Source organism: Rhipicephalus sanguineus, chromosome 1 (genome assembly GCF_013339695.2).
Source record: "Rhipicephalus sanguineus isolate Rsan-2018 chromosome 1, BIME_Rsan_1.4, whole genome shotgun sequence".
Taxonomy (NCBI): domain Eukaryota; kingdom Metazoa; phylum Arthropoda; class Arachnida; order Ixodida; family Ixodidae; genus Rhipicephalus; species Rhipicephalus sanguineus.
Window position 1 is genome coordinate 118638345 of NC_051176.1, and position 13168 is coordinate 118651512.

The 13168-nt window shown below is 47.5% G+C and overlaps 1 protein-coding gene across 1 annotated transcript in view; it reads left to right on the forward strand.

Moving 5' to 3' along the window:
- Positions 1-13168, forward strand: part of LOC119396734 (sushi, von Willebrand factor type A, EGF and pentraxin domain-containing protein 1) — a 229425-nt gene that overhangs the window by 169970 nt on the left and 46287 nt on the right. The window contains exon 16 of the mRNA XM_037664045.2: positions 11572-12324. Within this exon, the coding sequence (XP_037519973.1) occupies positions 11572-12324 (753 nt within the window). The remainder of the gene's footprint in view (positions 1-11571; positions 12325-13168) is intronic.

The following is a 13168-nucleotide window of genomic DNA, read 5'->3' on the forward strand; positions in this document are numbered from 1 at the left end:
TTGTCTGTTCTCGGCGTTCCTGGATAGATATAAACTGTCAATCACCTGTGGCGCATACCCGTACACCGCGGCCCGTGGTAAACGGGTATGTGCCACACGTGTCTAGTGGAAAGAGTTTGACGACGTACGCGACAGTATTTTAACGTTATTCATGTCATGACCCGGCAATAGTGTTCGTCAAATCCTCTTACCCTCCCATGCAAATTTTGGTCTACACCAAGTTGAGGAGGCGATCATGAGAGCACCCAGACGTAGGCGGCTAGATAGATAGATAGATAGATAGATAGATAGATAGATAGATAGATAGATAGATAGATAGATAGATAGATAGATAGATAGATAGATAGATAGATAGATAGATAGATAGATAGATAGATAGATAGATAGATAGATAGATAGATAGATAGATAGATAGATAGATAGAAACGCTCAAAGTGCCAGAGGTTCGCTAAGAAATGCTTCGCATTTAAAAACTCTGTGCTTGCATTTTCTTCACTTGTCTTACTCCTCCCTCTTGCTGCTGCCTCTGCATAGGATGCGCCTGATGAGCTTTCTCTTTGTTCGTTGCTCAGAGCTCCTTCCAATCTGGCAATCTCGTGTGTTGCCTCCAAGGCCACGCTCTTCAACCTGGTGAAATCTGTCAGTATCTTGTCTAATAAGTGCTCTGTTCCTCGATCTTGTACGGCCAAGGTCATGAGAGTTTTCATTAGCGATTTGTCGATTTTTGTCAATTTCCTGAGCATTTGTGCTGTTACTGATCCTCGACTTTGGGGATCTTGGTCCGTTGCTGTTTCCTCTTGATGGTTTACCTGATGTACTCTCTGTTCTTGTCTGTCGAGCCGATTCGACTGAGGCTTTCCCTTGTCAGTCTGAGGGTCTTGTGATGTCTTTCCCTTCTCCTTGTTTGGACAGGGTTTTGCCTGGGCCTCTTTAGTGTCCATTAGGGTTTCCCATGTGTCGGGTGTGTCTTCATCAGAGGTCCAATCGTGTTCGTAGTCTGAACTGACCTCTGTTGGTTGTCTGTCCTCCTCTGAGGTGTCTCGTCGAGAGTTGTCATACTGTCGGCGAAGTGGAAATATTGCATGATAACTCGCGCGCGCACGTGAACCATTCGTTCAGAAACTGGACTATCGCTGCGATCACATGACAGTAGCTTTTGTTTTGTAGTGTACAAATGAAATATATGTGATTACACAAAAAAAAGTTTGCAACAAAACGGCTCAGCGAATTATAGATGCATCGCAACAGCCACGTTCAGTAGTTGTGCATTATATTTTGCGAAGATACAGGGCGTTTATAAAGCGTTCTGTGTTTGCATTCAACCCAGGATGAGCCATATAGCGGTTATAATAACTTCATTTATTTGAAAAGCACGCATAAAATTATTGAGACATTTTGTTAGGTCCCCGCGCTGCACCCGTCGCCTGGCTGTCCGTGGTCCGAGCACGGACGGGCCGATATGGCCCATGTACTTTGGGAATGCATAAGAAATGATGGACTACGAGGAAGGATGAGGACAACTGAAGGACCCTCTGAAGCGGGGCGCCTTGCTGAGCGATGGCGAACCGCCCTTCTCAGCGAGGCCCCCGAAGACCAAGAGTGAGCCGTCCAGCGGGCCAGGGCCGTCGCCGAGGACCTCGAAAGATGTTCCTCGAATGGTGGATCCCTGGCAGCCTAGCCCCGGGCACAATAACACCGGTTGGGCAAATAAAGTTTATTCAACTCAACTCAACTCAACCTAGAAAAGCATAAATGCGCGCCACGGGATATCGCATACTATACGTCAGCCAGGCACTTCGGATGGATGGAGACTCCGCTATTCCTCGCCGCCAATGGCTTGCCTACCGAGAAACCAGGGGGCTGGGTGCCCTAAAACTCTATATAACCAATACATCTAGAACATGCTGTTAAAAATTTCCCGGTGATTTCAAGAGAAAAAAAAGATCCACGCATCTCCACGAAGTGAACCATGAAGAGTGCGCGAAGCTTCCCGCGCCCTCTCCGGGTCCGCTTGGCGTTTTTGCCGTTTTGCCGCTGCTTCCCGAGCCTTCATCTCCGGGGTAGTTTGTCTGCGTAGACGTTGAGCCGCCGCATGCCGCGCCTTACGTTCATTTCCATCCATGGCAGAAAGAGAACGTGTAGTCTGTAACGCGCTTATATACACATTTTTACCGCAGCGACCTCTTGCGTATTTTCAAGGCAGCGTGAATTATGCTTCCGCATGCTTTGATTGATGGGTACTTAAATGTCGGTGTAAATCTTCATTCTGTCGAAGTTGCTTCTCCTCCTCTTGTTGATGCATCGCGTCTATCAAATCAGTAACGATGTCACCGTCGTTACCTCGACTATTTGTAATGCCCACAGACTGTCGCGCCGCCAAGCGGAATTCAGAAGCCTCCTCTCGAGGAGGGTTAATAGACGACAAAATGGCAGCACTACGCAGTCGCTCTCTTGTTCGGCTGTGCTAGCCTCGGTGTTAACGCGTTAGCAAGAAACGAACACTACGACATTGCATGTGTCCTGCATCAGTGAACAAACAGGGCCCTCCGTGACATGATAAATGTCGATAAAAGACGCGAAGTTTTCATGAATATACGTGGCAACTCGCGCTTTCGATGATAGCCCACAGCGTACACATATCAGCTTCGCGAGGTTTTCTGTAGCCACGTAGGTTAGTTCAATGTTATCGTCTGACCTTTTCAGTTGAAACTCACCCTGTTTTACTTGCGTATAGCATTTGACAGTGTTATTGTAGTGCATGAATCCCATAACATTGTACGCGGGAAGCCGCGCGGGCTCGCGATGTGCTCGTCTAAAACTGAGAAATCTCCGAAAAACTGGCAATGCTCTTCTAAAACTGGCAATACTTTAAAATAGGGCGCTATGTCCTTTGCCAGAAAAGCGCTGTTATGAATCCTGCGAGAGACGTTTCAGTCATTCGAGGATGCACTCGCTCCACGACAGCCGTAGAGCGAACGCTATGAATGTCGTCCTTCGCGTATGTTGCTTTCAGCAGTGCTGATAAGTGGCAGCACACTGCAAGCGATTTGCTTGTTGACTTGTTTGGGCTCGGGCCGGATCGCGTGGATGTGCGCCGCACGCTCTGCCAAGCTGTAGCAATTCTACCTTAGGATCGCAGCCTCGAGCCCTGAAAATTCACCTAGCGCTACGAGAAGCCGTCCGTAATCCATCATCGTCACCTAAGAGGGCAAGACCAACGCCTATTTCTGGTTAGCAAGCTGCGAACACCGGGCCACGCCGATCCGCCGCGCTAGCACTTACAGCGCCGGCGTGGTCGGTTACGCCCCTTCGCTTCGCACGACATCTCGCGCTGCCTGGGAGCCGCGCAGCCTCCCGAAATGGAGGTGGTGGTTCAAGGTGAGGAAATATCGAAAGAAGAATACAATGACGGGAGCTGGACCGCGTTGGAGGCGCAACGACGGTGCGCACGCCAGTTGGCCCCCGCCGCCACTGCCTCCGAGCAGACCGAGAATGACGAGGCCGACACCGCACAGGGGAATGAGAAGAAGGCGCCCAAATACCGAGCCCGCCCGCCATTCCTTCCAAAACGCAAGCCGTTGCCGAAACTCCCGCCGGGAGACTATGAAGTGATTCTGAGGCCACAAACGGCAGTGAAACTGCTCATCTACAGTGCAGCAAAGCTATTCAAGGCCGTCTGCGCCGCCACTCAAGTGCCAGTAGAAGATGCAATCTCTGAAGACCAAGTCCTAGTCCACCCGAATAGTAACACGGCGCTAATCAGCACCCCATCTCGGGCTAGGGCCGAAGGTTACAATAACATCAAGATTCTCAAAATCGGACAGGAAGAAATTGAAGTGGTAGCTTACGCTCCAGCTCCAGAAAATTCGACTAAAGGAGTTATTTACTACGCATGCTCCGACGAGACCGACGAGGCTATCTTCAAGGAGCTGCAGGCAAGAAATCCAAGTATCGAACTGGTCGGCGCTAGAAGACTGGGAACAAAACATATCCCGGCCGTCTTTGCAGGAACGGAACGCCCGGAGTACGTCAGGTATTGGGGGGCTACGTACGTAGTCCACCCCTTCAAAGAACGCATAGAGGCATATTTTAACTGCCGACGCACCGGACATCGGGCAGACGTTTGTCCTCAAGAATGAAAGAAGAGATGCAAGCGGTGCGGTGAAGAAACGTATGAGACGCCAGCACTGGGTACCAAGCCATCCTGCAGAGCCCGGTGCATTGTCTGCAAAGCTGGACATCCCACCGGAGGGCGAAACTGCAAATATAAGTATTACAGGTTCAACACAACAGAAACACCAATGAAACTAGCGGCATGTCGTCAATACGCCAATGCAACAATGGCAGGCAAGAACAATCTCGGCCAAGTGACACAGCGAGCCAACCCAGCACGCAAAGCACGTGCTATCGATGCGCTGCGGAACAATCAACCCGTGACCAAGGTGCAAGTACAGGCACAGAACACACACCCAAGCCATCAAGCTAGTAGCATCAAGCGAGCCCGCTCGTCGAGCCGAGGCCGGTCCAAGAGCAGAGGGCGGCCCACCAACCGGTCGATCTCCAGGGCCAGAAATCAACAGGAGCAGAGAGACGCCAGGCTGCTACCGACGGGCGCCAGAGACGAGACGAAAACAGAGGGAGAAGACAGCAACACGGTAAGGGAGTTGGCTACTGAAGTGAAAGAGCTCAGAAAACAGCTAGAAGCCGCGAACAAAAAAATTCAGGTCTTAGAAAAGGCAAAACCAGCTAGCCTTGCACCCACTGCTAGGCAAATAGGCTCAAGCGAGTGCATAGACAGCACGCATGGAAACAGACGGAGCACGCAATCTGAAACGAAAGCTAATCGAGGAGGATAAAGGGAAACACGATGACCCTACCGAGATTGTGCGAAGAGTCGACGCCGTAGAAAGCGCCGTTGCGACGATTTCAAAAGAAATAGATGACAAGATGAGAGCTATCCACACCTCCGTCCAAGAAACTCTGAAAACGTTTCACGAAATGCTGAGCAGTGAAATAGCAAGAATGCCTTCGAACGTAACCCGCAGAGATTATTCCCAAGGGGCATTCCACTTACCCTCTACGGAACCAAGTCAAACTAGACCAACTAACGCGCGAAGCGGCAAGATGATGAGCACTGTCAGCGTCAGGACAGAACCATACTGTAAAAAGGATGGCGGGACATGTTAGAATTATTCAGTGGAATTGCAGGTCATTCGCTAAAAAGCGGGCGGCACTGCAATTCGCACTTGCCAACTTTGACCCAGGGATCGACGTAGTAGCCCTGCAGGAAACTGAAACAGAAACAAAAATAGCTGTTTATGCCACGTACAACGAGATTTCCACAGGAAAACAACCAAGGACAGCGATAGCCATACAACGCAACATCGCGTCGATGCAAATCGACTTGGAATTGGAAAACGTTCATTATACATTCGTACAACTAATGCCAAAACGCAGAAAAAGTAAATGCCTGTATATACTGAACATATACAGCCCACCAAAAAGTAAAACCATACCATTTGCAGCAATAATCAGAAAAGCACGAAAAGAAGCTGCGAATGAACAACTAATAGTCCTCGGAGACTTTAACGCCCATCACACAATGTGGGGCTATCAGCGAAGCACGAAAAAAGGTGCTGCCATTCTTAACGGCGCACAAGCAACGGGCTGACGCTGCTCACTGACCCCTCACAGCCGACAAGGATAGGTAACAGCGTCACAAGAAATACCACCCCGGACCTGTGCTTCGTCAGGCATGCCGAAAAAGCAATCTGGGAAAATACAGGGATGAATCTGGGCAGTGACCATTACCTACTCGATATTACAGTTCCAGCAACCGGTTATGGCAGGAAGAAAACTTTAGTCCAACGTACTAAATGGGATCTCTTTAGGTACAAACGAAACCGGAAAGCGGTGAACTAAATCGAAAATATTGACGACTGGGTTCAAGAACTGCTGAAAGATACAGAAGAAGCCACAAAAGAGGCCCCGGCAGAAGAAGACGGGCCCAAGCCAGACTCAAGACTGGTTAACTTGTGGGAGAAACAACAAACATTGCAAGCAGAATGGCTTAAAAATAAACTTAACCGAAATCTCAAACTACAGTTGGCAGAAGTTGAAAAAGAAATACAGAGATATTCGGGAGAGCTAAGTTCAATGCAATGGATGCTGTGACAGGATTAATGGACAGCTAGGCTCGAAAAACCCGTGGTCACTCTTAAAGCATCTATTGGAGCCAGACAACACTAAAGGGGCTGCACAAAGACGTATGCAAACGCTGGCGCAGAAATTCAAAGGCACGGACGACGACATCATAAATATACTAACGGACAGATACCTCAATGTGGAAAAGGACGAAGCTGCCTATCCCTCATATGAAGGAGCCAACAACGAAAAACTAGATGCAGACATCACCGAAGCTGAAGTCAGGGCAGCACTCGCAGACCTCAAGACCACCTCGGCTGCGGGAAAAGACGGCGTCACAAACAAGATACTGAGAAACTTGGATGACAAGTCTATCCGAAGTCTAACCAAACTCTACAATGACGTATGGCACACTGGAAACATCCCGAGCTCTTGGAAGGAGGCCAAAGTCGTCTTTATCCCTAAACCGGGGAAGAAATTAGAGCTGGAAAATTTAAGGCCATTATCTCTGACTTCATGTTTGGGAAAGGCACTCGAACACGTTGTCTTAACCAGACTTAATGAATACACAGAAGAAAATCAACTCTTTCCCCCAACCCTATTCGGCTTCAGGCAAGGTATGTCCACTCAAGACATTATGTGGATGATAAAAAAAGATATCATGGACCCAGGCATTCCCGGTGCCACCAGGACAATATTAGGATTAGATGTTCAAAAAGCTTTTGATCAGGTAACCCACAAGCCAGTCCTATCTAATCTCGCTGAGATGAATGTGGGAGCACGAACATACAACTATATCTCGGCCTTTCTAAAAGACAGAACTGCCATCCTGCAATTTGGTGGAATCCAAAGTCCAGTAATACAACTTGGAGCACGAGGTACACCACAGGGCGCAGTGCTGTCACCCTTCTTGTTCAACTGCATAATGAGGAAATTACCGGAAAAATTGGAAAAGATTCCGCTTGTTCGCCACGCAATATATGCAGACGACATGACAATTTGGACGAGGACAGGAAGCCCAGATGATGTCAAGAAAGCTCTGAAAGAAGCAGCCGACACGGTGCAAACCTTCACAGCACTGAACGGACTTCAGTGTTCTCAAGCCAAGTCAGAGCTCTTCATAGCGACTAAACTCCCACCCGCTATCAGAGACACTTTTAACATCATGGTAAATAATGAGACAGTACCAAAAGTAGCCACCATAAGGATACTCGGACTATTCTTAGAAGAAAAATGGCTTGTCCGAGAGACACTCAAAAGACTGGAAACCACTTCACGACAAGTCATCGGGCTCCTAAGAAGAATAAGTGGACGGAAGCATGGGTTACAAGAAAAAGAAGCATGCAAACTAGTGGAGGCCTTCTTCATTTGTAGGATCGCGTACACATGCCCCTTCTTGTACCTCAGGAGCGATGCAATAAACAAAATTGACATATTAATTAGGTCAGTCTACAGAGCGGCTTTAGGATTACCCACATGGGTCAGCAACGACAAGCTGTTGGAACTCGGTGTACACAACACCGTAAAGGAAATAATTGAAGCGCAACGCGCATCCCAATGGTGGAGACTATCCTGCACTCGACAAGGACATGACGTCCTGAAGCTACTCAACCTAAGACCGCTAACTGGACCTACACGGAGGCACAAAATCTCACAGGAAATCAGAGCCAAGATAAAAATCCTACCGCTGCCAAAAAACATGGGGAGTCTAAATAAAGGACGCCGACAAGCTCGGGCGGAGGCACTCAAAAAAGCACTGGAAAATAAACCAGCAGCGTATGTGGACGCTAGCCCCGCAGGCGGGAAAAATTATGTCATTGCAGCAGTTGATGGCTATGGACGCACACTGCGGACCGAAACCATTCAGGCAGGCTCCACTACGGAGGCAGAAGAAACAGCGATCGCTATTGCAACTACCATTGACGGCACGAAATTCATCCTCTCGGATTCGATGTCGGCCATTAAGGCATATGCTGCCGGGTACACAAACAGCACGGCTCTGCAAATATTAGCACGACCTTAACAAGAAATCAGGCTCATTTGGGTTCAGGGCCACTGCGGGAACCCGGGGAATGAGGCCGCTCACCAGGCAGCCCGAGGAAACATAAACCGGGCAGTGGTGCGGCCCCAGGAACCAAACCCAAATGACCTGTCGCTCATCTACAGAGACCGGCTCAGCCGGCATAGAGAACAAAGACGGCTTTATCCACCGCCAGATGAAGTATTAACCCGGGCCCAAGCAACGACACTAAGAAGGGCTCAGACTCATTGTATACTTAGCCCTGGCCGCAATAATGAAAGATGAAAACCTGCATAAGTGTATTAACTGTGGCCTGGCACAGGGCGGACAAGACCACATACTATGGCGGTGCCCCAACAACCCGCCCCCCGAGGAGCTCCTGCAGCCATCTCCCTCACCAGAAGCCTGGGAGAGGTCCTTAAGGAGCACAAACTGGCACATACAGACCAGGCTGACGGACTGGTCTGCTAGTGTTGCGGCCCCCTGGGTCCCAATCTAGCCCCCCGTCCAGTCTGGTTCCCCTATTCCCACTCCCATTTATCAGCAATAAAGTTTATTCCTCCTTGACTTGTTTGAGAGGAAAATGTTCTCCACGCCCAGACTGTCTCTCTAATTGTAAACATGGTGACGCGGAGTGGTCGAAGTCGTTCGGCGGAGGAAATTCTGCAGATTGCTTTCAGCAGTGATGTCGAACAACGCCATCTTGAAGACGAGGATTTTTCACTGGACGTAGAAGGCTGTGAAAGCACCGAAAGTGACAGCGATGATGAACGATCAGCTGCTAACTCACGAGGAGCGAGTTGCACTTCAAGTCTCCTCGTGCGTTAACGTTTTCTCACGCTCGTCACTTTGATTATATTTATTGTATGATATCCTTGAGCGGGATCAAAATAAAAGCATAGTTTTTCTTGTGCATTGCATGTAGCGCAATTATTGCGGATATTATGGAGCGCCGCATGCCAGCACGCTCGAGCTCGACCAGCGAAGCGAAATGGTTAGAGCGATGAAACGTGCAGTCACGGCCACAATCCACGCCTCTCGGCTAACTTCTCCTGTACAAGTTCACCGGTGCCTTTCGAACGGCATTATTGTTCGACGAATTTTCGCAACGTCGAAGAATTCGACGATACGAAAAGCATGCGTGTGCATTCTTTGCGATATTCATGTTTGGATCGTGCTGATCGAACCTGCAACATCCGAGTGCAGTGAGTTGCGCACGGATATAGTCTGAGCATGGCTGTGACACAGGCGATACTGAATGGGATGTTGAATGCTTTTGTTCCGTTGAATAAGTAACCTCGCGTTCCTGACTGCGGAGGTAACGACGACGGCGTAATATGTTTGGAAACCATCAGCAGGTTAAACATGCGGTTCCGTGCACCAGCGTTGGCGCTACTCGCTGGCGGCCTACTACTGCGGCAAATCCGTCAGGCAGGCTCGGTACGTACTACCTCGGAGTGCCCTTCAGTTCATACGTCAATCCTAGTTCATGCAGCTTTTGTAGCACGCACCGGATTTCTCAAACCATCGTTGATGCACGGTAATGAAGCTGAAATAAAGCCTTTCACGCCGCGGCAAATAAATAAGTGGCGAGCACTTAGCACTTTCCATGGTTTGGGAAAGTATTTTGGTCTCATATCCATTTTAGTGCAGCCCATGACTTCATGCGGTGAAAGTGGCACGGGCCGTACATCCGCACGTCCTATCTGTTCCTATGCTAAGAAACGGGTTGACCCTCCTCCGGTCGCCATCTTGAATCGCACAGCACGCCACCCATATTTCGTGGGCATTGCGGATATTTTCGTTGCTTGGCAGCAATCGTCGTAAAGCTGCTTGTACTTGTTGTTACACGGTGCTGTGCTGTGCGCACGGCCGCCATAGGGACAAGCGTCGGCCTTAAGGTGCTTCGCCCCTAAAAATCCGGCAGATCCCCGCATTGTAAGCATCAATGTAATGCGAAGCAATCAGCGAGGAGCTGCACACACGCATTGTTTGGCTTTGAGACAAATCAAAGCATTCATTCATTACATGTCGTCTACTATCGCACGTTTGTCATGCAGACATGCATGTACAATCTGGCATGTACCATGCTAATGAAACGTATATTCTAGTATATACAACGCATGACCTGCCATTTATGTCTGTCATTCACTCATGTCATGTCATACCAATTTTCATAAATATCAAGTTAAGGAAACGGTCGCGAGCGCACCAAGACCATGTAGCACAAGACATGCATACAATTCTTTTCATGTTACGACCTCTCATTTATGTTCGACATACGTTCATGTCATTCCACACAAATTTTTGTATATATCCAGTTAACTAAACGGCAACGAGAGCACAAAGTCGTTGGCGACTATATAGATAGATCTCAGAGTTGTACGTAACGCGTTACAAATAATCGATTACTTGTACTCAATTACATTTTCTTGTAATTTTGTAATATAATCGATTAATTTTTCGAAGTTGTAACGTACTGGGTAGTTCACTTACATTTTCGTGTAATCGATTGCGGGTAATCAATTAGACCTTTTTGCAGGCCAGTTGGTTCATATCACTGAACGGGTAGCGTACTCGCAAGCACGAAGGGTAGAAGAAGAGAGAGAGAGACCGGAAAAAGAGCAGATTTTCAACTGTTTAATTTTTTTACTTGTTGTCCTGAAAAAATAAACAGTTGGAAGTCTGCGCTCTTTCCTGTCTCTCTCTCTTCCTCTGCCCTTCGTGCTTGCGCAGTACGCTACCCGTTCAATGGTAATCAATTACTTTTTTTTTTTCCAAGATCAAGTTGCAGCAGTGTTCTACGGCAGTTCTCGTACCAAAAATATGCGACCGCTCTGTAGGGACCTCCCTCCTTTCTTTCATATCCTTTTGATAAACATTCAGTTGCGAGTAAACATCGCTGTGGTTTGTGCTTCTATTCTCATCGTCCGCGTCGTCGTTGAGCCGCTTCACAAGATGTTCAACTACGCACAACATCTGCTGCTTATGCCTATACTTGCAATGTGCGAGAGTAGTCTGTAGCGAGAAGCTCGAATTGTTTGTTCCACTCTTACTGATAAACTCGCGCTAAATAAGTACGAAATTAATTGGCCTCAACTGACTGCCTTCGCGGACTCCCTGAGATCTTCCTTAAGGCTAACAGACTATCTCAGTCAGCCAGTGCAGCCAACTTAACAACTGGGATTGTCAGGCACACGGTCACTAAATATTACTGTATGAGTGGGCCGTCATCTGCGACATTAGCTATGTTGTTTTGCGAGGAATGGAGCCCGATGCGAGGGCAGTAAGTTCCTGAGGAAACATTTTATTTTTGGTAAACACCTCGTAAATTGCTAATTATAGTCATAACGGTATGTATTTCATGTTTTCTTTTTCTCATCGACGTATTATCTTTACTTTTTAAGGTTCTGAATCATCTCCTGCGGACACGCAGCCTCACAGTGAACAAGGCATGGCAGCCAAACCTGTCCAAACAACTAAGAACAGTTATGTGGACGAATCAGCCGTACAAACCCCTATCAGAAATAAAGAGCCAGTTAAGAGAGGAGGTCACGGGCATGACACAAGAAATACGTCTGTTACCCCTCCGCAGCATTCTCATGAATCCGCTACAAATCAACGTGCCGTGCATCTGAGACATACTAAAAATGCCTTGAATAATACGCGAATGAAAGTGCAAGAAGCGAGCAGTTCTCACGAGTCGACTACAGGTCACGTGTCAAGGGTCGATGCTTCCACAGAACATGCCCCAATGCTTCAAACTAATGAAACGGTACAACCGGCGCTGGATTTGATGTCCCAGCACGAGTCATCCAGGCCAGTAATTTGTGATCATAGCACTGCCTCAAGCCACTGCAGCGATTCTGCTTACGGAAGACGGCCTACACAGAGAGGGGCTGACACTGCTGCCGGCGTTGCCAATGAACGTCATGAGGGAAGTAATATTAACGTCTACTCAAAAGATAGCTCAAGTTTCAACACACCTTACGTCAGTCAGTCAGCTAATCCCCCACAACAGGAGGTAAAACCAAAGGCACCATCGTTGCCATTGCACGAACTTTCATCAGTCACTGACCGACCAAGTGTGAGCAGTTCAACACAAGTTCCGGCGATCCCGATGCTACCTGAGGGCCCCTATGAGCCTTCGCCAACAAAAGGTAGGTTATCAAATTTTTTAAAAATGTAATTACGCTTGTGTGTAGCTGAGGTTAAAATGCAGAATAGTTTTAGCTTGGTAAAAATGAGTAGCACTGGCTGCTCCAGAGAGCACGTGAACTTAAATACCTCGTTCTGGTCGTAAAGGATGCAACACAGATGAAGTAGTATTAAAAAGTCTATATATATATATATATATATATATATATATATATATATATATATATATATATATATATATATATATATATATATATATATATATATATATATATATATATATATATATATATACCTGTGGATGCGGTGATTGCCTATGATATGATAAAGAGAATGAATGAATGAATGAATGAATGAATGAATGAATGAATGAATGAATGAATGAATGAATGAATGAATATCTCAATTATACGAATGGAAACATTGCAAAACTAACGCAAACTGTACGGTTTCTGGGTGATATCGAACGTGAAGCGACAGACATATTTCACAGAACGGGGTAGTCACGTGTGGTAGTCATGCACCACTAACGCTGGAACCCACGCAGTTGTCGTGTCGCTGAAAGCTGAGTTCAATGACAAGACGGTGTTGGTTGGTTCATCAGTGGCCTGGCGCAACCAAGCATTCGTGATCGGCCATGAATCGGGCGGTAAAAGGGTGTAGTGTGAGTTTCACGAGGCGTAAAATTTAGCGAAATATGAAAGAAATAAATAAAAACAATCACTAAACAAGGCGCATCACACTAGAATAGTCCTCTAAAGTCATGTGTAAGGGAAAGGTTCACCTCTCGATTTGGCCGGTGTTGATGTGCACAGCAACACCGGCCAAATCGAGAGCTGAACCTGA